At 34.6% G+C, this 19,257-nt stretch overlaps 1 protein-coding gene across 2 annotated transcripts in view; it reads left to right on the top strand.

The window, feature by feature from the left end:
* Hex-A (Hexokinase A) overlaps window positions 1–19,257 on the top strand; it is a 75,006-nt gene that overhangs the window by 7,297 nt on the left and 48,452 nt on the right. Inside the window, exon 1 of one of the 2 annotated variants that reach the window (XM_089637487.1) lies at window positions 15,893–16,274. The exons of the other annotated variant lie outside the window; for it this stretch is intronic. Coding sequence (XP_089493613.1) covers window positions 16,254–16,274 — 21 coding nt within the window. The 5' untranslated portion in view covers window positions 15,893–16,253. Of the gene's footprint in view, window positions 1–15,892; window positions 16,275–19,257 lie in introns of those variants that run through there. 2 annotated transcript variants of the gene reach the window in all.

Below are 19,257 nucleotides of genomic sequence, written 5' to 3'. Positions count from 1 at the left end.
GCTTTGTTTGAAATGTATACATTGCAACCGTAGATAAAAAAATACAAGATAACAATAAATACAAAGTCAGTAGTTTAAATAGGAGATAAATAGGCCTAATATTATCGCTCTTGCCAATAAGCAAACTGAGGGGATGGAGAAATGTGTGATTTCAAATAACATAGATTTTATTTGAAAAATGCTCGTCTCGATCGTAAGGCAAACCCTTACAACTGGTGTTCTGCAAACGCAAAACAATATCCAAACCTAATGAAATCACCTTGCAGTAGTATCTATATACGAGTATATATGAAGAAAAACGAAAACGTCTGCTTCCAGCAACGCAGAAAAACTGGTTTATTGCCTTTGATTGATTTTAAATATCAAATAACGTAATCAAAAATTTTTCATATAAAATAGACACCTTTTGATTGAAATGTTATTTTATTTTCATTATTAGGTATTCAGTATTCGGCCGAATAGAGTAGACAGTATTCGGTCGAATGCCGAATATTAATAAGCCTAATACCGAATACTGGCCGAATGGTTGAATAAAAATAAAGGAAATAAAAAAAATAATTATAAATCTCTAGTTTAAATCATCAACGGAGCTGTCAGTTATTACATTTTCGTAGATTTCATACAAAAAAAACTTTGTTTTTCAACAAAATTCACGTATTTTCAATATTGGCACTCTGGCACAAGAAGCTAACAGCTAAGTAATCAAATTGTTATAGTATTTCGATAGTTTTTTAAATTAAAAATATATATATTTCATGATCTCAATGAAACGCCATCATCTTGGAAAATTTGGCTCCTTTGACGGTCTTACATGAATTTCTCAAAAATAAGTTTTTCGGGAAGTGACTCACCACAATAATGCCTAGTAATTTTCTAATAAAATACTGTTTTTTCTCTAATGATTGTTTTTCAAGTCATACCACTCTAAATCCAAAAAATGGTATTCTGTCAAAAATAATATTTTTCGAACTTCGAACAAAACTAGATTTGTAGAATTAAAGTTTACTAATCGAGATATAATTTTATTATTATTCAACATAATGTGGCCAAACTAAAGAGGAGAGAATAATAATAATTGAGCTTAGAGTTTATTTATCATTTCATACTTCGTCCAATCAAAGTCTACTAAAACTCCAATTCAGATGTGATTACTTCAATGGAAATGCGTCATCCTATGTCAACGAATTCGGGTCATGCCGGCGAATAATTTTTTTTAATTAACTCCACACAGGAAAAATATTTTAAAATATCATCTTTGGGGATGATGTGTGGATTTAGATGTGTATTTTTTCCACATCCGATCTGTTGAACCCAAGAACGAGTTGTAGAACCGAGGTTATCAAGTATCAAACGTTATCATATGACCAATGAAATAAAATTTATAAGTCTAGGGGTGTAATTTTTATCCCTTGGTAATCTGAGATGTTTTATTATTTTTTTATATGTCAAAACAACAATAATATACTGGGTGTCCGGAAACTCGTAGTACAAGCGGGAAACTGGTGAATCTACATCACATTTGGAGTCGATTTTGTGGTATATATTTTTTTTATTTGAGCTTTCGTTATCGAGTAAATCGAGTTTGAAGTTGATTTTTTTTTTTTTTTTAATCAAATTCTTATAAATTATTACTGAAGATCAAAGTACCCAACTAATTAAAACTATTTGAAAGTAAAACAAATGAAGAAACTCGGATTTGAAGCATTATTTTGAAATCACCCTTCATTTAACCCGGTGTAATCATAAAATATTTCTGCTCTGCAGGGTTAAAACATCTGTTATTCAACCCTAAACACCAGAAAAAACTTTAACCCTAAAATAGCCGAAAAATATTTTTTTTTGGTTTTTTTTTTTTTTGAAAATGCTTAAATCAAAAAACTTTATGTTTTTTTGGGTTCCCCATGTGGTGTAGATTCTCCAGTTTCCCGCTTGTACTACGAGTTTCCGGACACCGTGTATAATATATTCACATGTTATCAAACATTACGTGACAGCTTTGTGGGACTTCCTATTATAAAAATAACTATATTTATACAAATAATAAATAAATAAATGAAATTCGAAATAACAGCACATAAATGTATTGTTTTTTAAAGGTTGACAATGATATTTTTGCAGTTAGTGGCGTCGCGCATTGTGGATACCATGGTACAAAATAAACAAAAAATTCAAAATAAAATAAGCTTTGCTAAGATGTAAATTATTTATTAGGTACCAAGCAAAAAATAGTAAATTTGTCTATATTTTTTATGACAACACAGCTACTGGTAAAAGCTCATTTAGATTCTGGAATTATGTAGTTTTTTGTAGATTTTGGTGGGTGTCAAAACCTTGTGTTAGTGCTTTTTGTAGCCAACTATCTGACGTGTTGACGTGTACCCGGCTTTACTCGGGGTTGTGATTGGTGCGGAGTAAGGTTTTGAGTTGTGAATTCTAGTGTACCGGAAAACTATAAGGAGGAAAAAAATATTGTAAAGAATTAAAAAAAGTTTACGGGCGTCCTCGACTTCTACTTTCAACTTCCAAGGCATACATTCTTCTTGGATCCCTTTCTTCGTTCATCGCGTAGACCACATTTTATCATGACACATGAGTATTTGATTCTCAAGAATCATATGACTCGTAGGACCCGACGCATTTGTCCTCTCGGCTAATAACCGGTCGATTACCAACGTTCAGTTAGTAATTCCGTTGTTTGGATATTATCCGCGACAAATGAAGATGTTTTGTGTATTTTGAACACATTTATAAGGGTCCTGTTTTCGAGTCCCAGATGTGACCGTTTCCTTTTCTGATTTTTCTGTTTCAGATTTTCGTTTAGAAATCACTAATATTGTCTTCAATATTTAAATATTACAATTTGAGGTTTTACTCAATAAAGTTATTCCGAAAAATAAACATTTTAAATAGTATATTTCCCAAAGAGAAACTTATGTCATCCTCGGATTAATTAATTCTGATTACTTAACGACAAATAAATTGCCATAGACTTCATTGATTGCATCATCGTCTTTAATGACACAGTTTTTAATAACATTTGCATCTGATGTTACTTAAATAATGTCAAGAATATAAATGAAAAAAAAAATGATTGTTTGTTTGTCCCATTGACTCGAAAACTACTGGACCGATATCGCTGAAAATTTCAAAGTTCGTTCTTATTATTGCCAGGAGTGTTTAGATAGGGGTTTAAATGGTAGAAGTCGGGGACGCCCGGGGAAGACTTCGCATTATCTCTGCATTGGAATGAGATACGGAGTCGAAAAAAAGTCGATATAATGTAGTTTTTTAATAGTAATAATGTGTTATACAGTAGTGAATGGTGGAAAAAGTCGGGGACGCCCGATGAAGGCGTAGCACGATCAAGTGAATCAAAAATTATAAAAAGGAAACATATTCTTATTCTTTATAAATTTTTTTTATCAACCTTAAAAATAGACCCAGTTTCAGGTACAGTGGGTGGCCAAATTATTATACTCAAACAAAAAAACGTCGCTATCTGTGAAAGTGGTGGCTATAATTAATTTATTATTGGAAAAATGTTATGGTTTTTCAATTTAATGATTAGCCACTATATCTGGCAACACTTTCATCAGTGTGGCAACACATAAATGTTTTTTTTTATCAAAATGGCGGCTGCTAGTATCAGTACATGTCGAAAATTTTACTGTGCTGGCTTGTGAGAAGTCTTCGAAAAAAATCTTGTCTTCAGTGTTATCGACTTATTATTCAGTAAGTGTTCGATTTTTTTACATTTAGAATTATTCTAGTACTCGATCAATACATTGTGATCATGTTTTAGTTAGTTTTTGTTTTTTTTTTTGTTTTTTTATTGGTTGTCAACCGACCTAACCTAAAAATGTTTATTAACAGATATGGGGAAGTGTGCTGACCTCACACCAAGGAAAAAAGCACAGATTTCGACAATGTTACGGCATTGTCAAATTGCTGATTTGTGTGATGTATCACAGTCCAGTGTGCGTAATATCAAGCAAAAAGTGGACGCCGAAATACCGATCAAGGAGGATCGAGTCGGTAAATGCGGGCGAAAACGCATTACAACACCTCGAACTGAGCGAGAAATACGTCGCATTACACTTGAAAACCGTCGAAAGCCACGGCTCGTCATAAAACAAATTCATTAATTTTCTCCTATTCCGCCTCACTCTTAATACGCAATATTTCACTTTCAAATAAATGGATTTAGCTTTATTAATTCAAAACATGATTTATTATGTCGGGGGAGACGGAAATATACGCACTTTTAATTTTAATTTCGTTTATTAAGTCACTTACGCGATATGTCAATTAGTATGCGGCGACGCCGAAAGCGACTATATTCATATCAAGAGTTGGATTATATTCATAATATCGTAATTCATACCCACAAAATATTTCATAGACACTGCTGCCAACTAAAAAAAAAATAGTATTGCCATATAAAATAAATAATATCATCGTGTATAATTAATCCATATTAATATGTAAGTCAATGTATTATTTATAACAAATAATCAACATATAATTAAATAAAATAACCCGAATAAGAAACAAATAGAATAAAATGTGATTAAACGTATTCCGTTTAGGTAGTTTAGGTTAGGTTAGGTTAGAACATGGAAAATAGGTATTAAAATTAAATCACAAACAAGTCTATACAAACCTAGCGTAGCCCACATACTATTTGAAAACTGGGATGTAACTCTAAAGGGGACGCGAGCAGGCGTTATTAAAGGGGCATTTTTTTTGCTATAGAAAATCACAGTTAGATTAGGTTAGGTTATATAAATATATTAATTTAATATATTCAAGAATTTATTTTCTTTAACTGAATTAGTTCGTAGGTAGGTACTGTACCTAACCCGCGCACTGGCTAGGTAAATAACTAGTTGTGGTATTTCCGGCAAATGTCACATTATTTTGTTTCTTTGAAATCTCGTGTGACATATCGCGTAAGTGACTTAATAAACGAAATTAAAATTAAAAGTGCGTATATTTCCGTCTCCCCCGACATAATAAATCATGTTTTGAATTAATAAAGCTAAATCTATTTATTTGAAAGTGAAATATTGCGTATTAAGAGTGAAGCGGAATTCGTAACCTTTACCACAAATTCTTAATGATAATGGAGTACAAATATCAGAGCGGACTCTCAGGCGAAGATTTGTAGAAATGGGACTGAAATGTTGTCGGCCACTAAAAAAACCAAAACTCACTCCTGCCATGAAGGCCAAACGTCTGGCCTGGGCCAAGGAGCATCGACACTGGACACAGGAAGACTGGAGCAAGGTTTGAATAACCCTAATACAAGAATACACATGCTTAGAGTATCGTTTTTTACACATTTATACAAAAACAATTTCTTGCAGGTTTGTTTCTCGGACGAGTCGTCAATACAGATTCTCCAAGATAAAACTGAGTTTGTTCGGCGAAAGACGCATGAAAAATTCAATGAAGACTGCATTGTGGAACGTGTAAAGCATCCTGCTTCAGTGATGATATGGTCCGTCATCAGCAGTAAAGGAACTGGAAGGCTGTACATCGTCCAAGGAACTATGCGTCAGGATCAGTATAAGAAAGTTCTGGAGGAAAAACTGATCCCACAGGTATCGGAATGGTTCCCTAATAGGAATTTTATATTCATGTAAGACTCTGCTCCCTGTCATAAAGCCAAATCTATCACAGAATACCTAAAAAACAAACAGATTAATACCCTGAACTGGCCTGGAAACTCGCCCGACTTGAATCCTATAGAAAATGTGTGGGCAGTCCTGAAAACTGAAATGTCAAGGGATAAAATTATAACAAACAAAAGAGAACTGATTGAGAATATCATTAGAGTATGGCACAATACTCCGAAACTCCAAGAAGTAGCCATATCATGCATTCAGAGGCGGATTTGCCCTTAGGCCTATGTAGGCCCGGGCCTAGGGCGGCCAGATATTAGGGGCGGCCAATCGTGACAAAAAAGTCACAGATGATAACAAGAAATTACTTCTTAAGTACCTAAATATTCTAAGTACGAAATAGCGATATGCAAGAGCGTGTTTACACACAGCACACAGCGCGCCCCCACGCCCCGCATCCGCCCTCGCCACACCTATCATGCTCCGTCCCAATTTCAGAATCGCTACTTTTTTTGTAATAATCGATTCCTTATCAGCAGAACTAAAAAAACGACTGGGTGCTTACAAATCACTTTATAATAAATTTAATTTTATTACTCAATTGACAAAACTAAGCCCGTCTGAAGTCGAAGAAAAGGCAAAATCATTGCAAATGATTTATTCTAGTGATTTAGAAGCCCATTTTTCAGAAGAATGTCTCCATTTTCGTGCTCACTGCAGTGTGAAAAATAAGGATCGAAACAATGCTGTCAGTTTGTTAAAATGGTTACGAACTGAAGATCTTCAAACCATTTATAAAAAACGTGGATATTGCTCTTCGAATGTGTGTGTGTACTCCCGCCAGTAACTGTTTTGGAGAACGATCATTTTCTTGTTTACGACGTGTAAAAAATTATTTACGCACAACAATGGCGGAGCAAAGGCTGAACAATCTTGCTTTGCTTAACATAGAAGCAGATTTTTTAAGGAAATTTGATTGCGAAGATCTAATTAATGATTTTGCTGCACTTAAGTGCAGACGAGAATTGTAACTGCCAGATTTTTGTTTTGAGTACAGTTTTTTTTTAATGTTAGATAATGCTTTACGTAAATTTTTTTACCAACGTTTTAATTTGTATTTTAAGTTTAGTTATTATATTCGAATATGTACCTTAAGTTGATTTTTATTTAAAAGAGGTTCTGATTTCTTTTATTTGTTTGGAGACTTAATAATAACTTTTATCCAGCCCGTATCTGGCAACCCTAATTGTAACTGTGAAACACTTATATATTATTGTATGAGAATAAATCTGAAACTAGTTAAAAAAATTAAACCTAAAACTGTTTTAATGTTTTATTCAAATCCTTGAAACCTTAGAAAGTTTTACAAACTAGCAGCTATTATAGTTAAATAAATTTCTGAATCGATTTCGATAAAAGTTGTCAATAAATAAATTCATTATGTAGTCTATAGTCTATATCAGGGGTCTCCAAACAACGGTCCGCCAATGTCATCAATCCGGCCTGCGGCAATCGACAATTATACAGTAATTGAACTAGCGAATTTAGCAAGCGTATTTTTTTACATTAATTCCACACAGGAGGCTTTGAGGAAAATATTTTCCCTCACGACCTATGTCATCTTAGGTGATGCTGTGTGGAGGGTCTTTTTAAGGAAGGGAAGGATAGGAAGTTCTGAAAAGGAAAATGTATGAGGGGTGGGTAGGAATCTGGGGATTAGTGTGTCCAGGAGTGACATACGTATGAATACATCCCTCCAACTGCGGTGCAAGGCGATGGGTCAAGATAGTCCGGCTGGAAAGGTCAAAAGGCCTCCCTCACCCAGTCTCTCTCGATCCGGCCCGCCACGCAGCAGGTGGGCAGACGTATCCGCCGCCAAGACCTGGACAAATCTCACCCCATGAACCATGAATGATAATGGCAGGAAAATTAAAACGGTTTTGACCCTAGGAATTTACTGAAAAGTTTGGATACTCCTGGTCAATATGATGGGTACTGAAAAAGGGGCGGCTACATGGTCTGGGGCCTAAGGCGGCCAAGACTGCAAATCCGCCTCTGCCTGCATTGAAAGCATGCCACGCCGCGTTCAAGCCGTCATAGAAGCTAAAGGCGGAGTAACCAAATACTGAATAATGTGTATTTCTCTTTTAATAGACTATTCAACTTATCTACACATGTTTAATTTTTATTCCTAAATACACTTACTAGTATTAAAACAATATATACTAGTATATATTGTTTGTTATTTCATAACAAACTGACAAAATACAAAGAAATAGTTTTGAGTATAATAATTTGGCCACCCACTGTACATTAGAATTCACACTTTACTCTAAACCATTGATAACCCCGAGCGACGCCGGGTACACGTCCGTCCGCTAGACGTGTAATTTACTATAAAAATAAGAATGCATCTAAAAACTCAATCATTTTACATAATAAAACTACGATTAATATACGTTAGTACATAATTAATATCCAGTATTTATCAGATATTCCTCGGCATACGTTCAATAATTCATTGACAGGGTCAGATTAATAATTGATCCACTTGTACAAAGCTTTCATACATAAATATTATACCTACATAATAATAGATACTAACAAGAGTACAAAAGAAGGTGGTAGATACAATCTAAGTGGATAGTTACATTATCGTAGAAAATTGTACAAAGTTTTTATAAAAACAAGAGGACCAAAAAAACAACGCCAATTCATAGTAAGTTTGTCATTATAAGAGTGCGTACAAACAGGAGAAATTTTTCCCTAACCGAGCCACGACTTACCCATAATTCGCGGCTCGGCTCAAGTAAATTTTGTCCTGTTCATACGTAGCAATACAAATAGCTCTAAAGAATTTGTGTAATATGGCAAACCTTTATTAGGCAATTATTTCATTTTACAAACCCTTCGCATTGGCGACAATGTTTTTGTAAAAGCATAACGAATTATGTTCCAAGCTATAAACAGCCAAAAAAACAGCGAAAACACAATGTTAGAATGTTTATTAAGAGGTAAACACTTGGAAATCGATAGGAAAATTTATTTTCAACACTACTCTACGTATCATACCATGATTGCAAAAAAATATTCTTTCAACGAATGAATGTGAAACAACGCCCACTCTCGACAGTTCCGTCACCGACCAACACCGTAGCATGCCATGACCGGAACGTCAACAAATCCACGGCTAGAATATTTTGCTGGTGGCGATCAGAGATGTGCAAAATGGGTACCCAAAACCATTTGAAATGCAAAATGGAAATGGGTCAAAACTTTTCCATTTGAAAATGCAAAATACAAAATGGTTTTTAGAAAAGCATTGCAAATGCAAAATGCAAAATGCCTATTTTCAAAATGCATTGAAAATGCAAAATGGTTTCTCGGGTAAAACAATTAAAATAATTATTGAATTTTTAAACAATTTTGTCATTTAATAATGGACATCAATGTAGAACAAACATATTACATGATGGTAAATCCAAAAACACCACGACTACAGATTATGAAACCACAAAATATTTGCGCGGGACTAATGTTGCCAATGTAAAAACATAGAAACTGCTATCTAACATTTAATATTACAGCGTCATGGCCATGTTTAGTATTTTTTTGTAATGGTATCACTCAATTTCCAGGGAGCAACTTGACAAATGTAAATTATCTCTCATAGCGAGGTTGAGGACCGACTGATATTTGGGGCTTATGAAAAAAAGGTGAGTGGAGATAGTAGGAAGAATGTTGCAAAAAAGCATTTAAATTGGAAAATGCATTGAGAAAAGCATTTAAAATGCAAAATGCAAAATGGTTTTTAGAAAAGCATTTAAAATGCAAAATGGAAAATACCCATTTTGTATTTTGCATTTCCATTTGAAATGGATTTATTTGAAATAAAGCACATCTCTGGTGGCGATGCACTCCGTGCATACACACATAAGGGCATAGAACGCTGTCGATCCGTTTCAGTGACCATAAGTAGTGCGTGTCGCGTTTATTTTCGTGCCTGATACGTCCATAGCACGGTCATGGTATGCTCCGGTTTATATGAGCAGAATTATTTATAGTTTAAGATCGTCAATTGATTCTTAGAATTCGTTAAAATGCATTCAAAATTTGGACGCTACTAGTGTAGATTTTTTTCTACGTGAAATGCTCGCAGAGAAATAGTACTGGTAATTTATCAAGAATGTCTTCAAATTATTGGTAATTCGGTTAAAAACGGGATTGCAGACCGTTTTCTGAAAAACTTTTAGTAAATTCCTAATATATCGGAATACGTGTTCATGCACCTTCATTTGCCTTGATAATGTATAATGACTCACTTGTTCTAACATCGTGATAATATATTCGTTAAAAGTTTATCAGCAAACCTATTAATTCATTCCTTAAGGGCCTGCAATCCCGATTTTTAACCGGATTACCAATAATTGGAAGAGATTTTTAATCAATTGGCACTACTTATTTTTCTCCGCGTAATATTTTCCTCAAGATTGCAATAAAGCCAATACATTCGCAGTTCTGTAAACAATTTACATTATGAAAGCGCATTACGTTTTAGCGGCGTATAACGGTAATATTCGAATTACGCTGACGAGGCTTTGTTCGGCGAAGTTCAGCGAATTCAACTTTGACCGCTGCGCGTCCCCTGTGGAACACTGTAAATTCAATATCTCTTACGCAATCCGCATAAAGCTGGCTCAAAAACAAAGTTCAAGGAATGTAATATTATTGATTTACACGAAAGTTTTACTTCACTTTTAGCTTCATCATTTCACGGATTTGAAAATGTTATGCAATTATGTTGTAATAATTTGTAAATAATACATTAATTTGTTGAATGATGTTTTCCTGATTGGCTTGATTTTTTAAATGTCAGCTGAGAAGTTTAAAACCACCATTCAGAATTGAAATGTAGCTTGAAATGGCTTTAGCCGTGTTTGGTGACCACATTTGAATATCCAGGTATTCTCTTATCTTTCTCTCCACCATTTCCTTCCCCTTCCAACTACCTTACCCCCATTTGGGATGCCATAGTCTCACAGACTCTAGATGATTGGGAGAAATTGGGATTGTTGTCACATTAAAAAGATGAATAATTATTTACTATTCAATAATTTCTTAGAATTTTCCATTAGGCAATTCCGGTGTCATCATGATTTCACAACTTCATTTTCATAGTTTTTGTGCTTGAATTCCTACAACGGATCCATCAGTTTCGCATTTACTTTTACACCAAAACCTGCAGGTACAATAGTCCCAACTGCCCGCACCCCGGAATAACCTATTGGGAAAGTTGCAAGGTTGAAACGAGTGGGGTAAGGTTAAGATTTTTTTGTTCATTATTTAATCAACGTTTTGATTCTGAATGTACGATATTGAAAGAGTCCAAATCCACAGCAAATTTTCCAAAAATAAGAACCCTCACTGAAAATCGATGTCCTAAATTCTAGAACACACATCCGGCGATATCGCATAGGTGTCACTGACCTCGTTCACATTCTATGAATACTCTACGAAAGATTAAGAAATTAAACAAACGGTGTACATGCACAATGTAGATACTCGTACGATTCGAAATAAAAATGTAAATAATCCTTTTCATACGAACTTGTGCGCGATAGGAAAATAAATAATATTATAGACGAGTGTACTCAACTCGTTAGAGCTTCTCTTTTACACTAACCCCACACAGGAGGACAAAAGAGAAATAATTTTCCTCAGGTTCTATATCATCTTTGGGGATGCTGAGTGGAGGGTATTTTTTAAGGAGAAAAAGGAGAGGAAGTTCTGCGAACGTTGAATTATATAAGGTAGGAATCTAGGGTTCAGTGTATCCAGGAGTGACTGACGTATGAATATATCCCCACCACTACGAGACCAGTTGGAGAGGTCAAGGGGTCTCTCCAAATCACCTCTCCCGATCGAACCCGGGCACCCCTACTAAATGACTAAACGTAGCGAACCACTTGGGGTGGCCTGCAGAGGTGTTGGTTATCCAATAAATGGTTCCGTACCCAAACCCACCTCCCACCTCCCAAATTGTAAATTTATTTATTAAAGCTTATTGAATCATATCTATTTCTCTGAGTTTCGTGTGTAGCTTTTTTAAACTTGTTCAACTCAAGTGGTTGTATTTTTACTCGCAAATAGATAGCTTTGAAATGAACTCGCGATCTATTAATAAGTACGTAGGTACGTAGACAGATCCACCAGACCAAAAATTTTCCACTTTGACAGTAATATAAATGTGTGCGAAATATGGGACGCGTGTCAAAGAACTTTAGCAGACGCGTTTCGTGAAGCTACGACAACAACCATAACCCGGAAGGAAACGTCATTCATGGCATAAATTTTTGTTTTATTTTCAAACTCTCTTTTTAACGGGCGTCGTCCTAAAAATAGCTAATTAGAATAAGATATTCGTCACATTTTGATCGGCAATGTTAAAAAAGTACACGGAGAAAAATGACCATTGCAAATTTATTAAGAATCTCTTCAAATAATTGGTTATTCCTGTTAAAACGGGATTTGCAGGCCTTACGATTGAATTAACAGGTTTCCTGATAAACTTTTAGTAAATCACGAATATATGATAATGATGTCGGAACACGAGATCACGAAAATCCGAATATTTTTGCATTACAAAGAAAATTCTTCGTATCGTCGTGATATATTTGTCAAGGCAAATCGATAAAATAATTGATTGAAGAGTTTTCGTTGTAATGCATAAATATGCAGGTTCATGTCAACTTATTACATTATCACTGGTTTCAGTAATCTATTTATATTGAATATTAAATTTGAAAACATAAAATAAAAAGTACCTGGCGTCTTATGTTGTGATATAGTTTTCAATCATTTTTCAAATTGACTTGAATTTTCCATAGTTTGTGATAGAAAAGGCGGCAAAAATGAACGCACAGAGATAAATCAGAGAAAATTCAATTAATATAAAGTGGTTTTCTGCTTTATATTAATTTTCCTCTTAAATATTCTTACACTCTTAACTATTCTACACTGTAACTCTTTGTTGTATCACTTGCATCTCCTAGTGAATACTTTAACCGGGAATTTGTATTTAAGTCCTATATAATAAGAAATCAATAGTTAATTTTTTATAAGATTAATGAATTACTTTTTCAAAACACCAAGGACATTCCAAAAGAGTATATTTATTATGAATATATTAAAAAGAGTGAAGAAAATCGGATAGTAATTTAATATTTATTAATACTCGTAACACATTATTTGTGTGATATGTCCTGTGATTTTTTTTCAGATTTCGGATCCAAAGTTTTGCCCGATTACAGTCCTTTTTTTAATTGTCATTAAATCTACAAAAACAACATTCTTGATTAATTAGATTCTTTCAAAGATTATTTCTGATCCTTGAGTAGCCCATTGAGTAGTTATCAATCAACAAGAATTGAACAAACGAACAGAAAAAACAAACGTAATATTTCGAAAGAATATTTCATTGATAATAGATACAGTGTTCACTTATCGGGGCAAGGATTGCGAAATTGCAGAAAATATCATGATTATTAAGTTGTTTATGGGAAGATCGATTTAAAATCCTACTTTTTAATCTCTCTTGATAAATTTCCGATAAAATCCGCTGATGAAAGTGGCACATTCTGAAATTCTGCTCTATCTGAAAGATAAAGGCTATATTCCGAGTACTGTCACTTACACCTATCTATAAGAAGGTGTTATTTTGTGATAGTAACTAGTCTTAACTGGCATAAAAATGTTTTATCAACATTTTGTTGTTGATTTGACTGACAACGCATTTAAAGGCGTTATAGGTACCACTCTTACCTACAAACAAACAAAAACAGTTTGTGAAACGTTGTAGCTAACTAAAATCATAGCATAACGTGTTTTGCTTAACTTTGCTAAAGCTGATCGGCCGATTTATCGCATTTCCAAAGCCCCGTAATCACTCGGTTTCACATCGTTCCTTTGGCAGTAGCCCGACCCTTTTAAAAATGTTCCCCAGGGTTGACAACCCCGTAGAACATTATTAAGATGATGCTCCATGTCGTGTAACATTTGGAATCGGGCCGCTAACAATAAAATCCCTTATGTAGATGGCGACAAGGTTTAAAATGCCGCTTAACATAAGTCGCCTGTTTTGATTTATGCTAGAAAAAAACATCGCCAAAAAGTGTTTAATTTTATACTTAAGTTCAGACACAAATATTAACATGTTTTACGATCATTTTCTAGTGAACTTAATTTGCCACATGATAGAATAAAACCATAAGCGAAAAGAGGTTCTTAAGTAAGAGATTTTGAACTTTTTAAAAGACTTATGCTCTATTATTTCAAATGTGTTCTACTCGCAGTATTTAATTAAAGCATTTGTAAGCGATCAAATATTTGAACAAAAACCACATAGTTTTGTATTACTTCGTAAAGGGGTTGATAACATTGTGTTATGGTTTCTGTAACTTCTTTTGAGACGGCGTATTGGTAACATAATTCGGTATAATCCTTTGAGATTTCCAACTGTTGTTGAATGGCCCAGAACGACTCCCAGTTACACCTCTGGAGGTCAGGAGATTTCAGTTATTAGTTGGGTATTTAACTACCCCGCAGCCAAGTGGGGGAGTGGGTAGTATCCAAAATTACTATCTTCCTTATATTAGCTTAAATACTTGACATATCATTTTAGTATTTTACGTATCCCTGCGCAAATACATAAGTTACCATTAATAATTGACTGAATAATTGGGATTTCTATAGTTTAAGAGCCCATAAGACAGAAAAATGCATGGGTTCGTCAGAAGACCCACTTGGTTACAGACATTTTTGTTTGGCATCTTGGCCTGTCAAGAGTTAACCTGTGAGGGTATATTTTTTAATTAATGGTAAAGCGCGATGTAATTTATCCCGAAAACGACGCTATATAAAAACCTAGTCTTCCTTTCCATGACTGCTGATTTTGCACAGCTATTTTAAAATTCATATTATTAGATACCTATTGTTGTTGTTGTTGTTGTTGTTGTTATCAAATGCGACTAAATCGGTTGTAGGTATTTATAAACATGCACGAGTGTATTTGAAATAATTTCTCTTTTGCCGTCTGTTCTTTAAATAGAATGCGGTAAGTATACTGTTTTTGTGAATGCAGCGCGCGTGCTTTTTACGATGTAGCCGTATTGGCAACTTCCCGCGAATGTAGCGAAATCCGACGCAAGACGGGAACCTTGATAACATGTGACGGTGACTCGACGTGAGCTCTGCCGTGATGCAAGGTAATCGAGCCTCATACCCGGAACACGATGGTTTGGGGAACCCTGCTTATTGCCGGGAGCGGACGTGCAGGCTGTCACGAAGCTTTTTGCTTGTCGAGAATTTTGGGCAGGGGGGATTGAAACTGGAAGATTATTTCTTTGCATAATTAGTTGTCCATTGATTTTGCTCGCTATGATAATATTTAAATTTGAAAAATCAATTTTTGAATTAAACTGAAGTAAGCTCAGTTTTTTTATTTGTTAAATTAAATTGTGATAAATTTGTCTTAAATGAGCCCTCTCACTGTCACCAACGCGGTTGAGAGCAGTTCGAAGCCCTTTGAAAGTGAAATCAGTGTTTTTCGGCTAGACATACACTATATTTATCTAAAATATTTTCTTATTCAATAAAGTCAAATAATAAATATGATTTCATAAAACGTTTGCCCGCCATCTACGACACAACGAGGCGAGCCCATATAAATAAACAATGGAAGCTAAACGCGTCATCAGAGATTAAATTAAATTGATGACGCAACAGAACTGTAATCCAGTGAATAATCTACTCCTATTTTCAAAGTTTGTTTCTCCGTATCGCCGCTAGGGGCGGGTTATGTCGCAGGTCGTGTTGGGAACTACTTTCTCCTCGTGACGTCAGAGGGCAGTATTGATCTTGACTCGGAGGTGTGCGAGGGGTGTGGCACCAAGGTGACCTGCGCTCGTGAGTCGTTCAAATCTATACAAACGAAGACGCAACGAGGTAAATCTTTACCCCGAGGAAAAATGCACAAATTAAAACAATGAAAAATAATCTGTTTTTCTCATATAGGATTTTATCCTTTTCACAAGATCGCTTTAAATTATCTCTCAGTCTCCGTCTGGATATGACGTGCCTCCATTCTCTCTCCCAAAGTGTGGAAATTCCTCCTGAACCCCTCAAACCCGTGACCAAGCTTCCTTCCCGCCTACGCCAGCTATTTGCAAGAACTTCAGTCTGTGTTGCTTCAAATACTTCGAAATAGTAGGTGTGCAGGCACTTAGCAAACAACACATTTTCAGCAGACCAATACTTATGATAATCCAAAGTATTTACTCGTCTATCGCTGTGAAATAGCTGTTTTTACCGGCTTCAATGATTCGTTATTGCGTGATCCGGTTCGATTGTTAAAAGCAGTACCTATAGGAGTATCGTCGTATTGTGTCCCCGGCGAAAAGTTTGTGTTTCAGTGAATTTGGTGACAGCGAACCGTCAGGACGTATTTTCTGATCGCGGTTTCGATCAATTGAATTCAATTCGCGAGTATTTCAGAGGGGCCTGCAGATCACCTGTAACTATCGACTCTTTACCAGTTTTACCTGCCGGTGGTACCGATTCGATTCAACTATGCGCCAAGCGAGAGATATTGTAAGTCAATTACTTTCACTATTTCCCCCTTAGTGGCTGGCCTGGTTATAAACAAAACAGAATGTGTTTAACCGATAATATACCGACCTGTAATGAATACTTATGAACACACGACGATTGATTAATTTTATCAAGTTGATGTTACCTGTTTGGTATAAATTTGGTAATCTAGGCGTAGAACTTATAAAATATAATACTCATTATACGCGGCTTCGATCAAGATTTTCGTTCTTCATCATCAAGCAATTTTAAAATTACGACAAACAAATGGCGTCTGATAGTATTTATATATTAGCTCCATAGCTCATTATTATAAAATAAATAACTTAAGGTAAATAACGTGAATTAAATCAACGTCGAGAGAGATTTTGCTGAGGGCGAGTGATGTTTTGAGAGGTTTGTTTTATTTTTGTTTGTTATCTGAGATATAGACATTTTTCAATAATAACGTATTAAGTCTAAAGGTTATCGAAGGACACCAAAATGCCATTATTAAATACAATAATTATTATTTCCGGTGATTATTAACTTGATTTATTGGCTTCTGCCTGGAAACCGAAGAATTGGAAACCGGCTTTTGAATTTGAAAGTAGAACAACTTAGGGAGCCGGAATGTATTGGATTAAGAACCACAGTATACAAGTTCAAACACCAATCCCCGTTTATTGTATACATCAAAGGACCGGTTTAACGACCCTCACTTTAGTGACCAAATTCTTATAAAAGAACCCATGTTCGAATTCTGAGATTCAATCGTTTCTCGAACATCTGAAATGTAGATTTGTTACCCAAAAATAAAAAAAATAATTCTAATTTATATTCATTCAAAATTACTTAAAATGAAAATTTTTGCATTTTCCTGTTATCTTGGAGACCCGACTTTTTATGTGAATACCGCACAAATGTTTCAACTGTCCGGCGTCAGTGGAACTAGTTAGGACTAGAACTAGAAGGAGAGGAAGTACCTGCCTATTCAGATCTAGTCACCAAACATGGCTAAAGCCATTTCAAGCAACGTTTCTATTCTGAACAGTGGTCTACATCAGTACGATAATGAGAGCTGGTTTCTGCCCAATAATATGTTACTGATCTAAGGATTCGTAATTCTTTTCCAAGAATTACGAATTTCAACCTCCACTTAAAAAATATCTGACAATAGTACAAATTTTAATAAATCTTTGGTGCTAAAATGTTATTGCGGACATTTTGAAGTATTGTGGGTGGGCATGTACGAATTTGAGGGTAAGATAATTTCTATTTTTGTAATTATTTACACCTACATGATAATGCATAATTAAATTTATATACGTAGGCATCATGCGACGGTCAAAGATAAGGTTACAAACATTACAATGCAATTTGAATTAATGTGAAATGTTTAATGAATTACCTTACTTTATTCTGTGACCCTGATACCCACTTTTTGTTCCTTCTTTGTTCGACACATTTAATTAGGACGATTTTAATTCAGGTTCAATGCAATTCAATTATTTAATCGACTGTTAACGTTGTATACTTTTTATATTGTTGCTGACATATTAGTTCAGGTGATTGCACATCGATTAAATCTATAGGCAAACGTTATTTAACGCTTGTTTGACTGAATAACGTAAGACTTACATTATACATAATTATTATTATGTGCATATTGTTATAACAAACTATTGGTAGTTACCACCCGCTTTGCTCATGTTTCAACACAATTTTTTACTAATTGAAAAAACATGAAATGAACAACATGGAGTCTTGTCCTATCTTTTGATGGATCAATCGATATTTCCAATCTGAAATAGTTACGTTAAGCAAAATTATAATATAAACACGAAGATGAGTAGATTCTGAAATTAAAATAGTATTTTAAAATAAGTGGAAAATTTTTCAATATATTATTATAATGGGTTCCACGAATTGTCAGTATCAAAAAATAAATATTAACCCCATCGAAAGATAGATTTTCTAGGCCTGCTAGGGCAAAGTCGACCGTAGATCCGTCCATTACGCCGGGCCGCGCGCTGAAAATTGTTTTTACACGACTTTATCACTTATGTCGTTAAGATTCCCACTTCACTTTAGATTGAGAGGGAAAATTCAACTGCAGGTCTATCCAATACTCCAGGGCCGCGCATCGCTTATGTTTGTGCACGGCTGCTTCACTTACGTCGTTAAGATTTTGGCTTTATTTTAGGGTATTGTCTCGTCTTAACACATATAAATGTCATAATAACTAACCCACACACAGGCTTTGCCTTTGTGGGATTTTTTGCTACTTAATGCACTTTATTTTTAATTGTATAAACTGATCCAGTGTTTAATTGTATATATCGTTTGTGATTAGATAATGAAATTACGTCTATGATATCATTTTGAACTATCAGATGAGATTCATGTTGGATTATATAATGCGGTCGCCTATAGCCATGACATTGAAACCAGGAAGGTCAAGTTCATATTATGGTAGTTAGGTAGGCCCTATGTAGCAGGTATTAGGCACTGTAGGCAGTACCGCTAAGTGAGAATTTCTTTATAAGGTCGTTGGGTATAGGATGGTTTAAAAATGCGTAGATTAAAGCATATTTCAATTCACGTTTTTATAATGCAAACTCTTAAAATAATGTGTCTTGATGCGATTCTAGTTATAATTGAATATTCAAAATTGAAACCAATATATTAATGGGTTCGTGAAATTATAAAGATTACTTTAATCACAGAATATAATCATTATGAATATGTTCACATTAACACCAACGTAATATAAAATACAAATAAACTTTCTCCAGAAGATTACTAAAAGCTGATAATAATAATTGTTAATGTAAGTTATAAAAATAATAATTGTGTTATTGAAGGTTGATTATCACGATAACCTATTACCAGTTATCGTGATAATCACCCTTCATATATGCATTGAAGTTATATTATAGCTGTACAGAACCTATGAAGTAATTTTTCACAAAAACGGCGCTATACAAATTAACCAAATATT

The sequence above is a fragment of the Hesperophylax consimilis genome, chromosome 11 (assembly GCF_061612785.1).
Source record: "Hesperophylax consimilis isolate HC1 chromosome 11, BYU_Hcon_1.0, whole genome shotgun sequence".
NCBI lineage: Eukaryota > Metazoa > Arthropoda > Insecta > Trichoptera > Limnephilidae > Hesperophylax > Hesperophylax consimilis.
Note: the sequence above shows the minus strand (reverse complement) of the source record. Positions and strands in the feature narration are given on the sequence as shown.